Here is a 24,582-nt window from a genome sequence, read left to right on the forward strand (position 1 = left end):
AGTATGTCCTAAAATAGCAGCACTACACATCCACAAAAGCCCCATGGACATCAAAAGGAGATTCATTTGTATGCTGCATCTGTTGTGAATGTGTTAAAGCAGCAGGACACTGAGGGCCACTGGTTAAACAGAGAGAGAACAGAAGAGAGAGGAATAACTCCTTTAGAGGATTTAACACTATTCAAGTTGTGGTAAATCACATTGGAAATGTTTGATGGCGTGTATTTTGGCATAGGTTCTGCAATGCCAAGTTTGTTCCAGGGTGGCATTGGAAAAAAAATCCAGTTAGATTAAGATAGAGACAGATGAAATGTCAAGGTTGGGCCCTCACACTGTGAAAAGTTAATGTTTTAAAAACAAGCTTTAGCTTCTCTGTGTGGAAGTTGCCAAGCGGGCAGGCAGCCCAGTGTCTCTTTCATCCGAAGGGTTTTTTCTGGAACACTGAGCGATTTCTGGCTAACTGGATCAAAGTCTGTGGCCTAGGGGCTGTTGTAAGCCAGTCCACAAGCTCACCAATACACTGGCAAATGTTGCTCCATTAAATTAGCATTATTTCACACCATGTCAATACAAATTTGATCTCGATCAACAACTCGGGGAAATTGCATGTCAACTGCTATGTGTAAAGTAAAAATTGAATGCTGTGCGTAACAGTAAGAAAGTAGAAAAGGAGCCATAAAAAGCAAAATAAACTACTGTTCATCCACCTGAATGGAAGTGCCATATACTGCAAGTGGAGGGTGTAATTGGCAATGGTTGGCCTGACATTCTTAAATTGAATGTGAATGTACTTCCCCCACAGGGTGTGGTGGGTGATGTAGGGGAGAGGGGGCCTCCCGGTCCTGATGGCAATGAGGTGAGAACTCTCGTCCGCCTTCTGGTGAATTCAGCTGTCCTCTTTTTTGTCCTGCACTTTTCATTTACCTCTGCCTGTTATTCCACCTTTCTTTCCTCCATCTCTAAAGTCTGGCTCTCCCTGCTTGTTACTTGTCCTCTCTCATCATCAACTGTGTATACAAGTGCACAGTACAAGGCTATTTCCAGCATACACTTCAGATTCATATAAGTCATTTAGTCATTTTGTATTCTTCTTTCATGTATGTTAAGGTCTTTTGTCACCACCACGATTTTGACGCACATACACCTTTCACACCAAGTCTGGTGCAAATTCTTTAAGAAAAAAATGACATACAGTTTTGGCATCACAGAAGATGGACAGATAATTAGCCTATTAAATTGTATAACCTTATCGGTAGGTCTCATAATATTCAGTTTTAGAGCGTGCAGGAGGATACACATAAATTAGCCTGACAATACTGAGCATTTTCGATTTTTCTTCAGTGGTCAATTATACAAATTACTGAGCAGCCTTGATTGATACATTTTTCGGTTTCAGACATAAATAAGTTGAGATGCTTTATCATTCCCGATGTTAGCACATAAAAAGTCACACTTGCAGTATTTCCAATGAGCCTTGGGAATGAGGAATGTGCAATACTGTAAGTGTCCTGTCCTGTGTACTTAGGATGTTGCTGTGATGTTTCACAGGGGCCTGTTGGTGGGACTGGCATTAGCGGCTTTCCTGGCCTGAGGGTGAGTATCAGTTTTGCAATGTTATCATTTTTGTCAATGTATTTCCCATGCCAAATAGGCACTATGTTTGATCTGTCATTCACTTTGCGCACTGATCTGCTTCTGTCTCTCCTTGTACTTTCCTCCACGATTGCTTGTCTGTCCATCTTTCTTTCTACTCTGTCTCTAGTGGTTAGTTTGGGGTTTGGCGATGGATAGAAGGATGTGCTGAAACTGATCCAGGGTTTTGTGTTTTTCATGGCAGCAACATATTTCTTACTTTTAATGACGGCCACTACTGAAATCTAAGTAATCAACAGGGACTCAAAGGTCTTGTGTGTCCTCAAAACTACTATCTCCATGGGCATGACAGTGCCAAAAAAGCTCCAAAAGCTCCAAAAAGTTGTGAAAGTGCAGCTGTAGTATAGTATATAGAGGAAGAATTCAACTTAAATTTTGGCAAATTTCCCACATGTATGATAATGGAGATGTTCAGAGAATAGAGCTTGGATGGTTAGTGCATTACAATAATACCAAAGTTAATATGATTTCTAATATTACTTGGGTACTTTTTTCCTCTAATCTCGACCAACGACCCACTTATCTCCATCATTAATCAATCAACATTACTGGTGGCAAATTTGGCAAACTCTTTTCTTATCTGCTCTGCCTTAGTCACTGCGATTAGTGACTGCTGACTTCACGGTGTCCAAAAAAGATATGGACCTTTTCATCTGCAGATCAGTTTAAATATTGCAAGATGAAATAGTATAAGTAGAGACAGATACAGTGAGCTGATTAGATGAAGACTGAACTATAGCTTGGGAGAACATAAAACCTTCAAACAAACCAGATGTGTCACCAAGGCAAGCGACACCTTTTATTGTGCCGTTCCTGTTGTATGCAACAGTCACTCACCATGGGCTCTGATCACATTTGTTCATGGACATACAGTGTGAGGGGTGCACATCAAACATCAGTTTTGAAAATTAAAAAAAACTCCACTGTCTAGCTGCCAAAGTAAAGTCATTCACAGCTCTCTCACTCAGTTTCAGTAATTATCCATTATGTGGGGTTGTTTATAAAAAATATCACTCACAGACCTTAAATGTTACCAGCATAACCACCTGGGAGGCTCTGTCTTATTACTGCAGTGAGAAAAACATCACAGTGTCATAGGCCTAATAGAGAGCATGCTGTCTTTTTACTGTGTAATGTACATCTGTTAAAAAGTCTTGAGTTCACATAGGCCTCTAAAACATCCCCCTGTTCGTGTCAGCAAAATAGATACTGAACTGTATTGGCACCTTTCTTGTGCCATCATTTCAAGCTTCATTTACACTGGTTTGCTGTCCTCGTAGCATGGGGATTTATTGGGGTGCTTGAAGGGTCACTCTATGTGCGCTAGACACATCTGGATGGATGGGGTTTCCTTAACCTTCACCTCAGCTACTGGCTGTAAGTTATCTTTACTACGCACACAGTCAGACATGAAACATGCAGACACTTTTATTTTTTACTTTAGGGTGTTAGGGTTACACATGTAGGGCAATCAAAATATAGAGAATACCACAGCTTTTAATTTTTTACTACATCTGAATATTTCAGTTTCATTCAGTGTGTCATTTCAGAGTTGCAGACTAACATGACCCAGCTTATGTAATGGACCATGGCACGTTGTGTCATTGTCAGATTAACTGAAAGAGGAGCTGTCCATGTGTATGTCTGCTCATGTGGAAGTTTAACTAAGGCTACCTCCATGTCTTAGGTCTCAGTCAGACCCGACACACCACAGATCACTTTGTGACACATGTGACACAGATGTGCACACATGCATACCCAAATGGGCTGCATGCACTACACACACACACATACACACACACACACACAAACACTCTCAACCACTTAGCCACAGGTATCCTCATTTTGTCTTTGTGACATTACAATGAACATCCAATGACGAATTCATAAGATACTGATTCCTGACAGATTCCTCTGTGGGAATGTCGAAGGACCAAGTTAATGTCAGGTTCAAGACACCTAGAACATTTAAATCTTATACAAGGAAAGAAAGACAAAGGCATTAACTTAAGTTTTACTCGAGGAGAGTAAGCATAGATGCATTCAGTTACATCTCCTACTCACTCTGAAGTGCATCCATGCAGCCTCCTCTTTTTTATTCAGTTTAGGAGATTCCCTGTTACATAGTTTTCTAAGGGGTGGGGGAAGTGTATACTGCTACATAAGAAAAGAAACAAAATGGTGTAGTCAGGTCTATCTCGTGAGAGCGGCCTTGGTGGCAGCCACAACTCATGAGACCATCTGGTGTGGTGTCAACCTGCCCTGTCGGTCATGGGATGGCAGGGTGCATTCCTGTTATTCTCACAGACACAAGTTTAATAACACACATATACACACAGCATTGCTGTGTACTTTAAAGGCTACTAAGAACAAAACATAAATGGGATAACTTATGTACATTTTTATTCTAACAGAATGACTGAATTGTTTTTGTTTGGTTTGAATCAGCAGGTTATATTGATGAATGTACACCACATGTGCTTATAATTAAGGCAAAGTATGGCAATTTTATTTATATAGCATATTTAATTTAATTAAGTAACTGTGTGCTTTACATTACAATGCATTTAGCAACAATTAATGATAAAATCCATCCATCTTCTTCCGCTTATCCGAGAAAAGCAGGGAAGACTCATCTCATTGGCAAACAGTGGTAAATGTGCCCCCCCGAGGGCCGCCTTCTCTGTTATCTAAAAAACTCCGAGCTCCCCGTGTGACTGAGCTCCTCACCCTATCTCTAAGGGAGCGCCCAGCCACTCGGCGGAGGAAGCCCATATTTAGAGCTGGTAGGCTGTCTGATTTATGGCATGTCAATCCCTTTTCCCTAAAACAACAACAAAAACATCACAGAGTCCTGATGATTGATGTCTGGAAAGAGTGGACATTAGACAAAAACTGCCAGGGACATTTGTGGCAGGATAGTTTTGGTTATATTAACAGAATCATATATCTGAAGCCACCGTGGCACTAAAACTTCATGTGGCCGGAGCATGTCTTCTCTCACTCTTTTCTGTGTCCGCCGTTCTCCAAGTCATGTCCCTTTCCTTTCCTTTCCTTTGTTTTGATTGCCTCTTAAAGACTCTATTGCTCGTTAAAACATTGTGTGTTGGTTTTTTAACATATAGGTCTTGCTAAAGAAAAGCTGTACACTACAGGTCTGACCCGAGTGCTCACACTAAGCAGGCTGCAAGCTTCTGGGGAACAGATCAAAACACCATCAAGCATTAATAACTTCATAGAGTTGAGATAAGATCATGATTTGCATGTATTGTGTAATATTATATTTTATTATTTTTTATGGACGTGGCCAATCCAGGAGTTCATATCTCCAAAATGCTGGACCTGAATAAATGTGTTTATATTGCAAATTATGTATTATTGATGGGTGTTTTTTTTTTTTTTTTTACAATTTACAAAATTATATATATTTTTTTACAAATGCTACCCCCCCCCAAAAACCTATTTGAACCAGAGAAATTAATTATTAATAATTAAAACTGATGTTGTAGTTACTTGTCTTTATATCAACAAATTATTGCATGTAAGTACTTTTGAGTAATCATACAAGAGAGCCAAAATACTAACACCTCCTTAATCCCGTCTTTGATGTAATTCATATTTAGTAAACTTTCCAGCTGAGTGATTTTGACACAGGATAGATCTAACAAAGAACTTTAATTTGACATCTAAATCTAAAACTCATTTTCACTAACCAGTGTCAATCACACCTTTGTGGCTCTAGTTGTGCTCACTCATTTATTGAAAGGCTACAAAGTTAGAACTTTAGCTAAGTAAATCAGAAAGAGAGCAGAAACAGAGCAGCAAGTGTTCGTTCTGGTATGCACTTGATGTCTTTGCCAGTGTGTGACTCAACAAAATGTGATGCAGCCAGACACTCTTTCACAGCCTGAATGAAAAGCAAAAGGGTGAGGTGGAGACAAAAATAGTTGTCCACTCTTCAACCAGTTTCTGATCATTTTCAAGTGGTGTGGTGAGGCCTGCATATACAGTAATTTAACTGTACTTTCCCCACTGGCATGTTACATGTCAAGTATATAAAACAATCTAGTACATCATACACTGGGTGTTGAAGCATTTTATTTTTGATTGGATTTTCTGAGGCTACAGTAGTTGTGTTGAAACAAGAGATACAGGAATGCAACAATCTGTTTTTGTTGAGTCTTTAATCACTTGTTTTGGGAGAAAATGGTTTGGATGATCTTTAACCACCTGGCAGTCAGGCTACATTTTGACAGCAGTTTGAGCAAAGGCTCTGTGTGGGATGTTGATGTACCAGATCACTTCAGCTGGGCTGGTAGACACCAGAGTTTTGGGGGAGTTATTTTTCTTGGCTTATCTCCTCCTTTCAGTATGTCATTTTTCATGTGTTCTCTGTTGAAAGCCTCTTTTGATCAAGCGCATGTGATTTGTGTTCAGCAGCATCAAACACCAGTCTTACAGGGTCCAGATGGACTCCTAGGCCACATGTCCTTGATGACATAAAATTAAGCCATGTTCTCTCACTCGCCTCTTACTTACACCTTTTTGCATATTGACTGGATGACAGATTGATTGTTTGGATAGAGGATAGTGCTTTGCTACACCTGGCGGCTATGGCTTAGCGGTAGAGCGGGTAGTCCACCAATCGGAAGGTCAGCGATTCGATCCCAGCTTCCCCCAGCCCAGATGTCAAAGTGTCCTTGGGCAACACACTGAACCCCAAATTGCTCCTGCTGTGAGTGTGTGAATGATTAGTTTGTTTGTCTTTAAACTGATGAGCAGTTGGCACCAGTGAATGTGATTTGCGCTTTGTGTAGTCGGAAGACTAGAAAGTCCATTTACCAATAATGTGCTTGTGTGTGTCCGTGTGAATGGTACATATGTGCATGTGCTTGCACATACTTAGAAACACACATTGTCATTGTCACCACAACATCATTGTGTTGATTGTAGCAGTCACAGTGAAAACCACCCAATCAATGGCCAGCCTAACTGTCTTAAGAGTGTTTTTCGGTCTAGCCACACATTCTAGCCATTCTCACCTTGCCTCTGTCAATTAGATTGGATGTTGTGAGCTGGCAGAAGTGAGCAGGGCCACGCCCTTACAAAACAACTGGATACACTGTCAACACGGCTTAGTTCTATTGTAAGGTTGTGACAAAATGGAATGCTCTGTGTAGGAAGCAGCAGATCGTGTTCATGTCAAAATAATGTCCCTGCCAAGAAGAAATTGGAAACATTTAGTGTGAAAAATGCCATTTAGTGTCAGGTAACAACCCTGGGCCAGTATCAGAAGTGTGTGTGTGGATCTGTATGTTTGTGATAGATAAATTCCATTGTAAACCTCTTTCCCTCCGCAGGGGGACCCGGGGCCTGAGGGACTGCGAGGACTGCCTGGTCTGGGGGGACCTCAGGTAGGTTAGACATTGGCTACTGCAAATGCTCTAAATTTTAGGAAAATAAAGTACTGTTAGTTGTCAAACCATTGTAATCTGTAAAGTATGTACTGTATGTATCTCCACATCATAAATCTAGTACCACCATATCCTCCTTCTTGGCTTCACTTAATTTGCAGATCCCTGCTTCGACAAGAATTCTGTCATTGAAATCACTAATTCCTTTCAAAAATGTTCCCATTTCCTCTCTTTCTTTCTAACTGACTGATTCTTGTACTTTCCCTCCCTTCTTTCCTCTCCCTGTGGCAGGGCCCAGCAGGACGAGCCGGCCTGCCTGGATTGAAAGGTGATAAGGTGATCTAAATATTTATATTATTGTAGTGTATGTGTGTAATGTGTCAGTATCCCAGCTTGCATAATTAGACGTATTACAAGAGATCCTGGTGACATTTTGATAACACAGCCAACAATTCAATTATGTTATGGTTCTATGTCCACAGTCTTATCTATGGTCATATTCTGATCACTGTAGCAGGGTAGTGTTGTGTTATATCTCTGTATGATACTGTGAAATTCAGGGTGAAGTGGGACACAGGGGCCAACCAGGAGAGATGGGGTACCAAGGTGATAAGGTATGTCTGCTGTCACACAAGTAAGATTTTAAGGAACACACAGATGCACACCATCTGAATATTATGCTCATGGAACTATTATTACCAGCAGTTAATAAAAAGATCATAAAAGATTTTATTCCCACACCAATCAGTCATGACTTTGCCTTGTAAAGTAAAAATTCCAACACAATACTCACTTGTCACGTGATAATACCTTTAGAATGAATGCATTTCTTTGTTTTTCTTGATTGTTTAAACATCACAGAAGTGATCTCTGTTTACCTCCTGCTGACAAGTAATTGGACAATAGTATAATATATAGAGGAACATTTGCTAAATTATGAAAAGATTAATCACATTTCCACAAATTAGAAATGCATTGTGTTTGAATAAATGCAGATGTTGATATATTAATCACATGAAGTCACCACATAATGTTTGTCCTATGTGAATAAGGGTATGTTCACATATGCCCATCTTGGCATGCACTCAGTTACATGGAAATGGATGAAAACAAACACACACAAAGGGTGTGTACGACCAGTTTGAGAGTGTTATGTCTGTATCTTTCAGGGTGCTGCTGGTGCGCCTGGTCCTACTGGGCCAAGAGGGAAGCCAGGACCACCGGTATGTTCGTGTGAGTGTGTATGTGTCTGTGCAGCCAAGGGTGCATGTGTAGACAACAGACATTACTGAAGGTGTATTTATTTGTGCATTTGCCTGTTTATGTGTGTTTCTATATGTATGTGTCTGTATGTGTGTGTGTGTGTGTGTGTGTGTGTGAATGCCATTTTATACAGGTTTTGTACAGTTTTTATAGACAAAGCCAAGTAAACGCAGAGTTAAAGAGTTTCCCCTCGGGGATCAATAAAGTATTTCTAATTCTGATTCTGATTTCTGTACCACAATGAGATCCAGACTCTGTTTTTGTTAGCTTGTAAACTAAAGTCAGTTTGCTCACATTCACAACACATCGGCTTTATAGTGCACTTGCTGGTATTGACCTCCAATGAGGAAAGAAAGAAGTGGAATAAATGTCTTTAAACAACAATTTCTTTTGATTATCAGCAGAAACAAGCCCAGATTAAGAAAATAGATGAAACATTGAAAACTCTCCCATTTCAGGATACATTATAAACAAGTCCAGATGCTGTCCTGTTCCAGAGCACCTAGTTTCTATGTAACATCAGCAGTTGCTGTAGTTCAAGTTACCACAGTCATCGAGTAATCACAATAACCACATTGTTCACCCAGTGTAATTTTAGAAGAAGTGCTGTACTAGCACGTATTGTTAAAGTTAACAATATGCAAACTTCAATCAATTAAGTATTGTTTCAGCAAACTGCTTCCGTTTGCTTGTGACTAAAATATTCACTAGCAAAAAAAACCAAAACTTTCTTCCAGAGATTTGCAAATGCAGCTGCACAACATGCTCATACTGTACACAATGTAGACTTAAATGAATTGTATGAGAAAAAACAGTCAAGAAAAACATAATAATTAAGGTGGTTTCTTATTTATTTTTGTCTTATTGTGTTTTCTGTATTTTAAACAGGGTAGAATTGGTGAGATTGGGGCACAAGGACCACCTGGGCCTCCAGGACCAGAGGTAGGAGATACATATGATGAGTTTTCATATTCAACATATACTTTTATTTGTAACCAAGTTTTCTCAGAATGGAGGAGCAGGTCCACATAACATGATCACATTATGTGAACAGTAACCAGTGCTTTTTGTTAAAAGCCTAATGCACATAAGCTTTAGGTTACAACAGTGGGTAGTTCACTGTGTTGTTTACCCTAATTTAAGGGTAACAAGTTAAATTCCAGTTATATCTACAGTACAGACAGAACTTTATAGTTAATACCTGAAATAATAACTTTAATTCCTTGTTTCCAGGCTAGTAAACTTGAAGATCTTTCAGATTCTGTCAATGGGGACAATAGTGGCACAATATTTAAATGCACAGAAATGGAGCATGACAGAGAAAAAGGCAAAGAAGGTGGAACAAGAGACTATTACTTAAAGTTTTTTGCGGTACTTTGGCACAGTGTCGTATGCTGAGTAGAGCAAAGATGGATAGTGGATAGCTATAAACATAATCATCCTGCTGTATCTTTACTTTACTGTTAGAGTGTGTATAATGTGGTGGGCGCAGAGCCAAGCCATGGCCTCTTTTATGGATGCTCCCACTCCGGATTATGATCACATAAAGATATTAGAGAGATATGGAAGTCGTTGTGAGGGTTAAAGTAGCAGGTAGCTAAAAAATGCAGATTTGACTATATTGCATATTGTCTCAGGTTTTGCCCGCAGGCTGTGGTGACGTTTTATAACTGAAGATGAACATATAAAACATGGTGGAAAATAATACTTTGAACTACTTTGCATTGCCTATAGACAATCAAGAGCAATGGCATTATTAACATAGGAATAAAACACGTTTCATTCAGACTAGAGCTGCAACGATTAGTAGATTAATCGATTAGTTGATCAACAGAAAAATAATCTGCTATTTTGTTAATCGATTAATTATTAAAAAGTCATTTTTATAGCAAAAATGCCCCATTTTTTATGTTTCCAGATACTCAAATCTGAGGATTTGATGCTTTACCATGTCTTACACTATAGTCAATTTATTCTCTTCGGATTTTGGACTGTTGGTCGGACAAAATTATTATATTGTGATGGCATATTTAATCATTTTTCTGATGGTGTATTGATCAAACAATTAATACATTAATCAAGAAAATAATAATAATTATAATCAGATTAATCGACAATGAAAATAATTGTTGCAGCCCTAATTCAGACACAGATATCTTACCAAGTTTTGCCAGATTGTTAAGTATTCATGGTCCCTATAATGATTCCTAATGACTTTGGTGAGTCCCCGATCTATTTCTACTGGATCATCACTTTGATCCCTGACATGATCTTGAATACTAATGGAGGGATTACCATGGAATTTGCTGTAGATATTTGTGATCCACAGAAAATTAATTGTATTGTTTTTGGTAATCTTTTGACCTTTCCTCTAGTGCCTCCATTAAAATTCTTCTTACTGTATACCCAAGAAATATGAAAATCTTGCAGGTTACAATGAATTTTAATGGGTCATTTATGCTCCCCAGATGATGAACTTTTCAAATTTTAGACACTCCTCAAGCTTTCCTTTAGCACTACCACCTGGTCAAATTGTGACTTTGTACACAATATATTAAATAATTGGTTTTGCTTAATACTATTCATGGACACCAGAGGATGAACGTACTGATAGTTGTGACTCCATGACCTTTCTGCTTTTCCCAGCTCTAGGCAGTAGGCGATTTTCCCCCAGCTAGAGGGCGAGGAGGGCTCCCTTGTGCCTTTTTTTTTTTTCAGAAGGTAGCCTATTTTTTGCCCCTTGAACTGGGGGGCATTACGTTATATTGTCAAATAAACACTCAGTCTGTGGCACAAAGATGTGAGAAAAAAAAAAGTTTATGAGCATTCAAGGGCACTTTTGCTCCAAGCTCTGTTATTTTTCTGTCCTACCTCTGTCATGCTGCTGCCGCACTTTCTCTTTCCCCATCTGTTGTAGAGAATATATAAAGTTGTTGAGAATTAAGTTTTGATGGAGCGTTTCTATTTTAACCGGTGCAGCTTTTCTAGCCTTTACGGCACTGGTTTAGTGGCCCGCTAGTCGATTCAGTGAGTGAGACATACACACAGGGAGAGTAGAGACAAGACGAGTTGGAGGAATAATTTCACATGGCGTGCTCTGAAAAGAGAAAAGTAGACAGCGGAAACAGAGCTTTTAATCACATGTTCAGTCTTCCCACAGGCAGTTCAAAACCAGTATGTCTCATATGTTCTGAGTTTGTGGCGATTATTAAAAGCGGAAATGTGAAGCACCACTACGAGAAAAAGCACAGAGCATCTTTTGTGCAGGTTAACAAGGGGGACGGATTTTGGCCATTTTCCTAACAAGGGGTATGGCATTCCCCCCTCGTCCCCCCTCAAATCGCCTACTGGCTGTAGGTCAAAATTTCCTCTTGAGCATCTTAAAAACTAATGGGCAAATAACAATGACATTTACTGAACAGGATAATGTCTTCTTAGTAGTCCTGCATGATATGAGGAAACTCTGCGATGTGCGATAACTTAGTTCAGTATTGCGATGACGATATAATTTGCAATAAATAAACAACTATTGAAGTGTGTATATTAGCTATACAGTTATTATGTCAACCTGGTTGTCTCTAAATCAGAAGAGGATTTAAGTCAGAACAGGATTAGAATTGAATATAATTAAATGTTGTTTCTAGAGCAGCAACAGTAAAGTTTATTACAGCAAAGTCACTTTATAAACTCAATAATATCTCACTGGAAACAAGTCTAAAATGTCAATAAATTAATCATATTCCTGACATTAATATACAGAGCGAAGTTTAGAAAGAAAGGGACACAGACATCAGTCAGTATCAGTCCTTCCTTCTGTCCTCTGTCCTCCCCTCTCTGCTGCTGATGTGATTCACCTGCAGGTACTCCTGGTAGAGAGAGGAGGGGCTGGTTTGTCTCAGCCAGCAGTAAGTTTACAAGAATTTGCCAATTTTAAGGTGCGTGGCAAACTAAGATAAACAGTTAGACTACATACAGTGAATTTGTAACAATTCACTATTAGCCGAGGTAGCGCGCTGTCTATGTGTAAAACATATGAGAGACTGCAGACAGAGCAGATTAAAATATCACTTTCTACATGTTTACATGTTTATGCTTATTGAACAGGTGTATTGGCTTTTTACTCGCAAAGGTTTTATTGCACTTACAGTACTGTGGGGGTAGTTGACCTCAACTCAAGTAATCTTCGAGTTATCTTCACTTCACTGTCTCCATTGCGGCTCTGCATGCATATGTGTATATGTGGAGGAGCTCCGCTCAGACACAGAGAGCAGGGCAGAGGCTGCAGCGTGACAATAAATACTAGCCCCGTTTAATACCGGGTTTCGGTGCCCGTCTCTAAATTAAATGATTTGTCTTATTGATCATGTTTCAGGCAGTGTTTTGCGATGTGTTCGCAAAAGGTCATAACATGATGAAAATACGATTTATCTAGACAATGTCTTTTCACTTTGGTCATTAGATAACCTCTTATGACCTTTCCCTCACTTGCCACCGATACATCAGAAATTCCACTAGGATATTAGATATGTGACAGGCTAATTGCACTACCACTTCACTGCCATGGCATTTGCTCAACATTGCCCTTTACTTTACATGGCCTGTAGTGTGATTCTGAGGTTTCATCTTTTAGCAGTTGTAACGAGATGGCTCTGAGAACAATAAAATCAATCATTATGTATGTACAGTACGTCAGTCAGTATCCATTCCACCCAACATTGTAGTGTGGTGCAATGATGATTGAGGCCTATGGGGGCTGCTAGTGTGGCTTTATACTTTTAGTCCTGTTGAAATATTGATGGTTGAATTTTACAAATGCAATGCATAAATGCAGTACAATCCTACCCCTCCTGCAATGTACACAGAGATATAATAAGTTGATTTAATGTGTGGGATCAGTTTCAACCAATTAGTCATGTGACTCATGACAGGTGAAATAATAACAACATATAATAATAATGTCTCTCTCCTCCTGATTTTGCAAGGGGTTTCCTGGGGACATTGGAGTACCAGGGCCCAACGGTCCACCTGGACCAAAGGTACAACAGCATCTCTTTCTCTCTCTCTCCAGCCATTCATCCATTAAAATCATCCAATTGAATTCAGGCATTCGGCTGTGTTTCAGGGTTTGCAGGGTGCCAAAGGGCCCCAAGGCCCACGGGGGCCACAAGGAATACAGGTGAGACGATTCAACATCCAACTTAATTCTACACGTCTGCTCGGTTCTTGTCTCACTGATACAGAAAAGTGGAAAATATGGCTCATCAAGGGATTTCCATTGGATCATTAGTCTGGGGCAAGATTAAGTAACACAGTGCTTCTCATTTAGCATCTAGTCATATCTCAAACAGTTGCAGCTTAGATCCTAGTGGGAGTTTTTATCTCTCGGGGCATGTTCCACTGGGTGAAGTCATGATTCAAGACATATAAAAACAAGGCTGAAAGTTTTCCAGCTCTGGAAAAAAAGAAACAGAAGCCTTTGGAAGGTGTACAACACACACACACACACACACACACACACACACACACACACACACACACACACTTCTCTATTGTACTGAATGTTACAGCATTGACCTGGCAACCACTCACAGAGGTATAGTTGGCCAATGTACTCCCCTCTCGCACAGACTTTCCTGGTATGGAGTCACAGCACCACAGTCAGGTAGAGCACAGAGTCAAAGCTGTTAAAAGTTTGATACCTGAAAGCATAGAGGTGGAAAGCAACAAAATAAATGTACTCAAGCACTGTACTTGAGTACCATCTTTAAATGGATTATTTCCAATTTGCGAGACTTTATAAAACTGCAGAGGAATGCATATTTTTAAAGTGGATTCATTTTTGTTCTTTAAATGAACAGTGCTTTACCATTACTGGTGTTGCTACTTTCACTTATAGTATTTTTTTTTTATCACAAATGTCGTCAAGTTTAATTTTTGTCACCAAATTTACTCCAAACTCACAAAATGAATGCATTCATACTACTTCTGAATCAGTTCATCTCTTGTCTGTCATTCACATATATATATATATATATATATATATATATATATGTGTGTGTGTGTGTGTGTGTGTGTGTGTGTATTCAAAAATAGATTTACGCTATTATGAAACAATATTCCATTCCAACCTATATTCCCTTATGCGGTAATTTCTGAGGTAGCTTTCTTATAAAGAAAATATGCCATTTTGGAGAGCATCACTGAACTGGAGAAGAATTGGTTGACTGGCTGTGTATGTTCATATTGAAATGGTTAAACTCAAGATTCTTCCCCATATGTAACTAAGCTGCATGCCATTTTGACCCTTTCACAAATGCAACTGTCAGTGAAAGTAGCATGCAAAGCATCTGCCTCAGTACTTCAGTACAGTACAGTGCAAGTCTTGTTACTTGTAAGTCAAGCTGTTCAGCCATGTTGTGTAATCTTAAGTATGAATGTGATGATAAAATACTGTCCCTATTTGGCTCTCCAAGATGAGTTATCATCAGCAAAATGGAATTTCTATCAGAGAGTGATGAAATAGCAGGCAGGTTAAGACCTTTAATGTTGAGAGTTAGAAGTCATGCAAATGGAATGGTAATTTGTGTGCATTTGTTCATATTGTTTGGTGTGCCAGCTGTAGTTACTTGTCTGTTGGATTCTGTTTGTGTGTGTATGTTTGCAAATATTTGTGTATGATGAACTGTAGTGTGTTTCTGCAGGGTGATGAAGGACCACTCGGCCCACCTGGCAGCGCTGGCCCTACTGTAAGAACTCCCAGATTCCCATACTGTATATACACACATGCACACAAACTGAGCCTTTTGCAGGTGGTTTGAATGAAACAATTCACTTAGATGTTCTATCAGGAAGCAGCCATGATGAGATGTGATAAACACATTATGAGCTTTGGTGTCTTTTGATCATTACTTCTGCCTGTGTGTCTGTCTGTCTGTCTGCCTGTCTTTGTAGGGGAGACCTGGAAGGAAAGGCTACATAGGCGAACCTGGCCCAGAGGGTTTAGAGGTCAGTCTACTTTCATAATTTAGTAACTGTACTAAGAGGAAAAAAGATAATTCAATATTTAATGTCTAATTTTTAATGTGTGTATAAAAGGAAGTACCTAGGTTTGTGCATAGATTGTTATTTTTTTTCATTTGTACATTACTGGTGAACTATTTAGTCTGTATCAATTGCCATGACAAATTATTAGAAGTTGAAAAATTAAAAGAATGCCTGTGTATTTGTTGTAATATACTGTGCTGTGCCTATTTTTTCCTCTCGTTAACTTCCTGCCATTAAATACCTGTAATTCCAAACAAATGAGAATTATCTGCTATATCTACTTTACCATGACTGAATACCTCCATCTTTAGGACACTGACACTTACAGTCTTATGGCTTGTACTCTCAGGTTAAATTGTTTAACTGTCAGTTTGTTCTCAGTTTTTTTACTTCACCAAACCACATCTTTCCAGACCTGTTCCTCACCCTATTTAATTGGCTGTAATTGGCTTTTGCAGCCACCACAAATGCAGTGCTATGATCATGGTATCATGTGTTTCAAGATTTTATTATTCTAAATTATGGTCTAGTGCTTACCTCTGAGCGCCAGTGTCTCCATGTTGTGGATGTATGTGTGACCCACTTATTGTAAGCCTAGACTTACTGTGTTGTAAACGTTCTCTTAATCAGGAAAGAACATTTTCTTCCAGGTCTGTCATCATACATATTGGCAAACCACAATGAGAAGCAACACAAAATTATTCACAGTCCAATGCAGTCTCTGTGTGTGTTCCTTTTTACACTTGTAATATCCTGTGAATCCTGTGACAGAGATCTCTGTAATTACAGGAAGCTAACCAGCACACTGTTTGATGTTTTTTGCTTGCAGGGAGAGAAAGGGGATATGGGAAATGTTGGAAAAATCGGACCACAAGTAAGTTGCTTTCACACCACACTTGTAATGTACAGGACTGACATTAATTAATAGCCATCCTGCTGTGGATTTGTAGCTTTTCATTAAATCTCTCTTTAAGAGTGTCAATGTGGAGCCTGTGCTGTAGCTTTTATTAGCTTTAGTTCCTGCCCTTAAAACATTTAATGTAATGTGTACATCAATCTTTAAGCTATTAAATGGTACATTTACATACAGCAGCAACAGACACACAAACAGCAGCAGCTGTGGTCAGCCTCTGTCACCAGATTCGTCACACATTCACAAACATATTACTGCAGATTTTCAAGTCGCATCTCATACTGTCTAATATGATTGTATAAGTGAGCACTACATCACAGCCAGCTACGAAAAAAGAAATTTAATCTGCTGTTAGATGAGCACACTGTGTGCACGTGTACGGGTACCAGTTTGAAACCCAATTGGGACATAACACCGGGGCTTTCATGTAACAACAAAGCACACTAGAGTTGCACCAAAAGATTAATCTAACGATTATTTCTTCGATTCGTCGGTTGATCTAACGTCTAATTTATCGATTTTTCCTTATCGATTAATATAAGAATTCATTTACCCAAAAACTTGTCTCATTAATATTTCAATATTTTATTCAATCATTTTCTCTTAAAAACAAATAAATGTAACAAGAAACAAAGTATCCACTGCAGGGCATTATTCTGCAACAAAACATATATTTACATAATTATATATATTATAATATTTAAAAGAACACAGGTTATTTCTTATTTCATAATTTTAATTCTACGCCTTATTTTATGTTTACTCACAAGCTACTTTAATCTGCTCACCTTGCTTTTCCCTTCAGTTCTCTTTTCCCCCCACACACACACACACCTACGCCTCTGGTCTCTGCACAAACACACCGGCCTGCCCCGCCTGCCTCTTTCTGTTTCTCTTTCCCGTATGTTTCTGCGCTGTTGACTTTCTTCGTCAGCACTATGTTTTATAAAGTCGCTCAAAAAACACAACTCCCGTTTTGGATTTTTTCACCCGCGATTCCATTTTCAGAACAGCAGGTGAGCCGCGTGTGGAAGAGGCTTGTTGTTAATGACGTCACCAATCAAATCGATCGAAACCAACGTGTTACCGAATGACATTGCATCAACAGGTGTACTTACAAGCTTTTACAAAATAACACCATAAGTTGTCCTACATAAACAGGAAACTCTCTCTTTGTGTTTTTCTGCAGAGCATGTGCTAGTGCGACTGTCAGTAGACCGTCCTGGAGGGGTAGAGTGAGGGGAGATTGTTTTAGGTTTTAATGCTGCAGCTTGTTCTCCAGGGTAATCCCTGCTTGGACCAGGTGCAGCGCACACACAAGAGTTTTAACGTTACCTTCCACATCTTCGTGTGGGTCGGTGTTAGTGAGGAAAATAGTAGTTACTGGATGGAACTCCAGTTCTATAAGAACGTGCATAATCCTCTCACTGCATGTTATCGCAGCCACAGTAAAGTGGTTAGTTTTAATATGCTAAAACATTTTTCACGGTAATGACTGTATTGCGAAATCCATGTTGTGACAGAACGTGACACCGGTGACGGAACCGGTATACCGCCCACCTCTAACACATTACATTAAGATAATGATGCAATGCTTCCACAGTTAAGTGTGAATGAAATCCTCCAGTGTGACAAATGTGATGGAAGCATTTTCTAATGTCTTTTTCGTGACCCACTTTTAATGTTAAGAGAAATTTGGATCCTCTCCCACCACCAAATAGTGTTTTCATCATGAAATTGGCAGAACACCACTGTAGAACAGAAGAAACACCAATCAGAGATCCTCTGTGGAAGTCACCTCATATGGGTTGCACGTTTGTTTATGGCTCAAAGCCTGCCAAAGTGTGTTTTATGTCTGTTGTTTCCCAAGAATCATACTTATGGTGCATGTTGTCAAAGTATAATAACTTAAGTAGAAAATTTTGATCCAAAAAGATGTTGGTCTTTGTCCATCAAGTGGCTTTGCAAGTGTCCCAAAACAATTGTGTTAGGATTGTTTCTAAATGAATCAATTATCTGCAAAATCAGTTTCATATGTCTGTCTTTCTGTTTCATGCTTCAGTTAATGCTTTAACACAAATACTCTAGAGAAATGTTTGGGACATGTTTCCCCTTTGTAAAATCCTCATGGACACAACTGCTCTGAACATCTAAAGTATGTCCGTCCTTCTCGGAGGCCCCTTAATGTTAATATTTGCATTCTGTGCATAGTGGAGGCAACCAAGTGGGCCATGTTGGACTGTGTTGCTGCAGTGCACATATGAGAGGGATTAAGCAGTTACTGACTAGAGGGACCTTTGAAGCCAAGGAGGAGCCATGGGACTATGCAGAGAAAAAAAAAACTCTAAAACATATGGTGGCTCTAATGAATGCTATTACATCACTTTCCAAATAAATTAGATGTGTAAGAAACTGATGTTGACTAGTGCAGGTTAACCCAGGGTCGATGCAAGGAAGCCTTAGGACGCCTGTCTTCACCGAGTGCCCCTGTATTATCATGAGGCCTCCCATAAACAGTTTCAAGTGAAATTTTACTGGAGGTTTTTACAGTGTAGTGTATTTTAGCCGATTTAGAGTGTTCCATTTTTAAGTCACCCTCCAGTCCACACCTAATAAACATGTATCAGCCCTCAATTACCAAAGGCAACCACAGGTGTGCTTTGAAATGTAGTTCATATGTCAACCTCTGGGCTTTGATTTTTATGTCAGTGACTCGGTGTGTACTTATATATGTGTACGAGAAAGAGGCACGTGAGAGAGAACCCTAATGTGTGACGTGGGCTATATTTCTTCCCTAACTTAAGGTTAGAGGTCATACCAGTACTTTTATAACCCATGCTGTGTCTGAGAAACCAGATCACTTCAAAACAGCAATGTATAAGCTATCATGTCAAGGCCCTGTCAAATGAAAACCATTTCCTTCTGTTAAATGATACAGGGTACCACATCGTCCCACTTCGTCTCCCAATTAAGGGATTTGAGGTCAATTTAGAGCTCCCGTTCCCATGCCTGCAGGCTGTTTCCCCTCACAGACACTCTGCTACTAATCGTCGCTCAACTGCTATACTTGCATCCAACAGGATAATAGTCTTTAGGTGATGATGATGCCCACTTTGAGGCTTTTAGCCTTTTTTAGCTGAGTAAGGGAATAGCAAATGGAACAGAATCTCATTGTGTTTATTTTAGTGGTTTGTCTCTTGTCTTTCACCTTGTCCAACTCACTTTGTCAGTCAGTTTCTTTTTGTGTGTCTCTAACTCTCTGACTTGCTTTCTCTCTCATTCTCTACACACAGAGGGATATAAAAAAGATTTTTAAAAAGTAAATAACAAGAATATATACTATATGATTATGTGACCAAAGTAAGAATAGCAGTCATGGAGAATCTCGTAACCTAACCAACTATGTGAATATATCATTCTGCAAGGAGAAAATGCAGCATTTGAAATTGGCCCTCAACCAGCGTCAGCTGCAGTCTGACCGCGCTGGCTTTTGTGGTTGGCCAGAAGTGAGACCATGGTCTGCAATTGGGCAGTCATGTGAATTATTACAATAACACTGAGATTCAGTTAGGTTCAGATGTTCTGGTAGCTTACAGTGTCCCGGTGGGTTACTCCACATGCTGCGGCGCTGCGTACTTGAAGTGTTGTGGCTTTGGTCCGTAACGCGAGTGATTAAGTGCATGTTACTGTATCACTTCTGTCACTTCACTCTTCATACTTTTTACATTACGTTTTGTTTTACTTTTTTAACAACAACAATAAACACAATGGCAAAGTTTCAAAAGTAAGTCTCACTGTTGGTCTGGAGCTCCAGACTGTCCAGTGGTGAGACTGGCACTGGTCCAAACCACAATCCCTGTCCCAGACGACTGATCTGGAAGTGGTTAAGCTCCTCTGATAACTCTCATATTTACATTAGCTAGTTTTTTCTTCATGAGGACTCCTTTACTAAACATTTTGTATCTTTTTGGGGCCATCTGTATTGAGTTACTACTGTATATACTGTGAAATTACCATGCCCCAAATAATTCCAAATCATTGCTATTGTGCCCAAGAAATATGTTATTCTTGCTTCTTGCCAGACAACATAGTTTAGTTCCGCGACTCCCAAAAGCTTTAGAACATTTTCAAGGCTGGCTTTGGTAGCCCTTTGTTGAATAATCCTTTATTATCAATTCCATACTGATTATATAAACAGATTTTAAACCAATAATAGTGTACCATGATTACTGGTATCTGTGCCATCTTTTGCTTTGTTTCTCTGTCTTGCTGTTTACTTAAGCATGAATTTTTTAAACCTTGTAAGACCCCCAAATATAGAAATTCCTTCGAAACAAAAAACATGTAGTTTTAGTAATGAAAATCAAGATTTTTTTTTTTACAAGTAGCACTAGTAATATTATATTGTGAATAAATCTTCAGAGGTCAACCTAGTTTTTCATCAAGTCAGCAGCCCCTCCGTTTTGCTCACTTAAGCATTACATTGTAATCTATAGCCTCTTGTATTCAAGGTGTCATAACAGATGGGAAAATAACCCTTAGATGAATGAAGATCAGGTCCTCCTCACACTGACATATTTTCTCCTGATATGTTATTTCTTTTGTTACTGTGTTAGTATTTCTTTTTCTCCTCTACCTCTCCTCTCCTCTCCAGGGTCCACTAGGTCTTATTGGGATAGCTGGGGTGATGGGAGTTCCTGGTGAAAAGGTAAGGAGTGCCTTTCTCTGTCATTAGGCTGTCAGTCAGCATCAGCTGGCTGCTTGTCATTGGCAGACCCCTATAATTAGGGCTGTGTTAAGCAGCCATGGCTTGAGGCCCCAGATTGCCCAGAACACATGCTTAGACTAACACTCAACACTCTCACATCCACATCAATAACAATATTGTCAGAGCCATGTTACCATTACTGTCTCTCACCCCTCTGCTGAAGGAAGCAATTTCAAGGTAAATTCAGGAGAAAATTTCCATTTCGCAGTATATTCGTTTCTGACTGGTGTCATTAGACATGTGCTGTGCTGACATATATATTATACTATTGCTTATTCAAATGCATATGCACTCATAAAACATATGAAAGGGGTTAGCACCACACAGGTGTAAGTCATGTAAAAAAAACTCATGAAGCAATCTAGAGAGGCCCTGAATCTTTCTCCATGTTCAGCTCCCATTGCCTCTCAACTTAAAAGAAAATGTTACAAGCGGCTCTACAGCCTTCCTGCTCAAGTGGAATGGTTTTACCAGTAGTCTGGGTGTTGATTATTGACAGTCCTCCAAAAAACCCACCCCTTTCTGCCACCTATTGTTCCCTCCCTCTATCTCAACCTGTTCCCCTTTCCTTCCTATCCAGAAGCCTCCTGTGTGTCAGAACATGTTCTTGTGATAGAAAGCCATCTGCTTGTCAGACTCTTGCTTGTCCTCCGCCTCCTCTTACCCAAAATCCTCCTCCTGGTTCAATCCGTCAGCACCAGCCATACCCTGACAGCCCACAAATTCCTTTCACATTATATATATATTTTAATTCAATGCCACCCTCTGATTTAGACTTGTGTTTCTAATACAGAGCCTTAAAACTATTCTGCTCACCGTTTGATAGAAGTGCAACAAGAACTTGAAGGGCACTTGTACAGTCATGAATGTTACACAGTTCAAGGAGGATTAAAGCATCACTGACACAAGTGTTAAAGGGGTTAGAGTGGAGACCTAGGCAGCTTTACTGCTCACCCGGGGTTGCCTTTGCTTTCAACAGACTGTGCAGAGTGCCACCAACTGGGTTTCATAGTACCTGCTTGCTTTAAACCTCACTCAACCAGCTGTCACTCTGCATTTAAGAAGCTGCTCTCCAGTTTCATGGCTCTTTATTAGGAAAAGTGTATGTGAAGCTGTGTTGGGGTTTTATGTGTTGAGGTTTCAGGTCATAGTTTAATGATCTCTCTCTCTCTCTTTTTGTCTTACTGTTTTTTTCTCCAGGGTGACCGAGGACCAGCAGGTCCAACAGGTCCAGTCGGGGAGAAGGGGCCAAGGGTAAGTACAGTCACTTAGGATATACTGCAGAGCTCTGCTTCTTGTCTGAGAGTTGGTAAACCCCAGAGCCATAGTGTATATTTTCAAAGAAATCAGCAAAGCTACAACAGCCTACCAGAGCTTGAATTCTTTGTTCAGTAAACTAATGTCTAAGGATGATGAATACAAAACTGAATCACTAAGCAATTTTGGCTGTAAGTTTTGGCAGGTTTTTTTGGATCACTCAGTCTGGTCCAGTAACTAGACTTTGTAGACACTGGATTTGGATCTGTTGAAAAGACATTTTGGTGTTCTCTGTCTGTGACGTATCTGCAATCCTCAATTCTCTGTTGCAAATTAAAAATTGTATCTGTGAAAGATCTAACTAACTGAAGCAATGGTGTTTGGTGTTCTGCTCCTGTATCAGTCTGAGGCTGGCTAGTGTCAGTCACTCCCAGTTTGTACCTCATTGTGACAGTAAAGGGCTCCAGTGGCACACGGTTTTGTCTCATCTTTGACAGAATGACAACTGCTGGAGTTGTAATTTGGAGTTGGCGATTTTTAATGGCAAGTGGAACAGCGAAAGATGTTTCAAATGTCATTGTGAGTAAGACTGTGTCTTATTGAAAGTATGAACATTTTTAGGGACGTCATCCTCTCTCCAGTACTGAAAAGGACCCATCCTCTACAAACCGATCCTTGTACACACCTATGTCAAGTCCAGTAAAGACTGAAAAAAGATCTTGCTGAAAATTGGGTTTGATAAATGTTTGTGTATTTGCAGGTTAATAGCGGGTTCATTTTACAACATTAGCCCACTCCTTACTGTGGAAAATGTGTTTGCATGAAAATTATTTTGACAGTGTTGATTCCCCAGAGCAAAAAAAACATGCTGCTGTCCAGTGCAGCAGTGTTTCCACTGTTTTCTGTATTGCTGCATGAGTCCATAGAGAAAGCCCTGGCTTGCATCCCTCACTGTCCTGGGGCCTTGGATTAACTCCATGTCTGTGGCTTTGGGCCCCAGTCCTGACCTAGCTGGCTGGCAGACTGGCTAGCAGGCTGACTGATTGGCTGGCTGGAATGACTAATTTTTGGTGGCTGGCTGGAAAGTTAGATGATTGATTCACTGCTAGTGTGTGTGTGTGTGTGTGTGTGTGTGTGTGTGTGTGTGTGTGCATGTTTGACTGAGAGAGAGAGAAAGCTTTGCAACTTATGTAAGGAGTTATGGTGATGTGTGTGAACCAGTTTATAATGTAAACACATTAGCGAGGAGTGGCAGTTGGCAGTTCAGTGTGAAGACTTTGGGCTGTTTTACTACAGATTATAATGATCATCTCATGAAGTATTGTTTCTGTTTAAAGAAGATTTGCAGGGATTAGTGTTTCCTGGCAAATCTCAGCCACTTTTGTCTTTACTCACTTTCTTTGTTTTTGTGGTATTATTCGTTAATAGATTATTACAGAAAGAGAATGGGTGGTGAATAGTGCTGTGATGAGAACCACAGCACTCAGCTGTCTCTTTTTTCCTAGAGGGTCTGGAGCACATTCTAAGACAATTTAATATGAAACATAGTTCTACAGAACAGTCTTAATCCTTTCTAGTCACAGATGTAACCACCTTTTACTGCACAGTCTTGCACTGCTGCTGTGCTGTTGCTCCACACTAGTCATTATTAAAATCCTGCTTGAATAATTTGTATAATCGTAACCACTTTTACTACCCATGTACCAGATGTCATTAAACAGTGACATTGTCATTTGTCTACTTTTCTATACTGTTTGTTATTTCTGTTTTGGTGTAAGGGCTATCCAGGGTTGCCAGGAAGTCCAGGGGACATCGGCATGCAAGGTGCACCTGTAAGTGTCATACCCTCATTACCACTATGTAATGCCAAATAATGATTCTTTGCATTGGCATGTCTACATGTAAATCTATATTTACTGTATGTATTGAAAATATAAACTTCTTTACTCCTTGCACACCTCCCTAAATGCATATTGTTTTTTTCACTATCTAACTTTGTTGAGGTTTTTCTTTTCTTTTGCTCCTTCTGCATTTTGGATTGAGTCATACACACATTAGTATTTAATGGACTGAGAAGCTTGGATGCATTGAATCTCATCTTCTCTCCTCAGTGTCTTAACTGGATATTATAAACGCCTAAATTGTAAGATTAACTTGGGCTCTTAAACTGAGTTGGAGGAACATACTCTTGGTTTTTGTAAACACATAAAATTTAAGGGGGTGATTCAATATCAGTTTTCCTGTTTCCCACAATTTAGTCTAGATCTCTA

At 39.6% G+C, this 24,582-nt stretch overlaps 1 protein-coding gene across 3 annotated transcripts in view; it reads left to right on the forward strand.

Annotated features, from left to right (window-relative positions):
* LOC122877771 (collagen alpha-1(XXIV) chain) overlaps positions 1 to 24,582 on the forward strand; it is a 96,430-nt gene that overhangs the window by 40,297 nt on the left and 31,551 nt on the right. For all 3 annotated transcript variants that reach the window (XM_044199785.1, XM_044199786.1, XM_044199787.1), the window contains 15 exons: positions 803 to 856; positions 1,549 to 1,593; positions 7,014 to 7,067; positions 7,359 to 7,403; positions 7,628 to 7,681; positions 8,237 to 8,290; positions 9,219 to 9,272; positions 13,313 to 13,366; positions 13,453 to 13,506; positions 15,032 to 15,076; positions 15,282 to 15,335; positions 16,204 to 16,248; positions 20,942 to 20,995; positions 22,256 to 22,309; positions 24,091 to 24,144. In XM_044199785.1, coding sequence (XP_044055720.1) covers positions 803 to 856; positions 1,549 to 1,593; positions 7,014 to 7,067; positions 7,359 to 7,403; positions 7,628 to 7,681; positions 8,237 to 8,290; positions 9,219 to 9,272; positions 13,313 to 13,366; positions 13,453 to 13,506; positions 15,032 to 15,076; positions 15,282 to 15,335; positions 16,204 to 16,248; positions 20,942 to 20,995; positions 22,256 to 22,309; positions 24,091 to 24,144 — 774 coding nt within the window. The remainder of the gene's footprint in view (positions 1 to 802; positions 857 to 1,548; positions 1,594 to 7,013; positions 7,068 to 7,358; positions 7,404 to 7,627; positions 7,682 to 8,236; positions 8,291 to 9,218; positions 9,273 to 13,312; positions 13,367 to 13,452; positions 13,507 to 15,031; positions 15,077 to 15,281; positions 15,336 to 16,203; positions 16,249 to 20,941; positions 20,996 to 22,255; positions 22,310 to 24,090; positions 24,145 to 24,582) is intronic.

The sequence above is a fragment of the Siniperca chuatsi genome, linkage group LG6 (assembly GCF_020085105.1).
Source record: "Siniperca chuatsi isolate FFG_IHB_CAS linkage group LG6, ASM2008510v1, whole genome shotgun sequence".
In the NCBI taxonomy this organism is placed as follows: Eukaryota; Metazoa; Chordata; class Actinopteri; order Centrarchiformes; family Sinipercidae; genus Siniperca; species Siniperca chuatsi.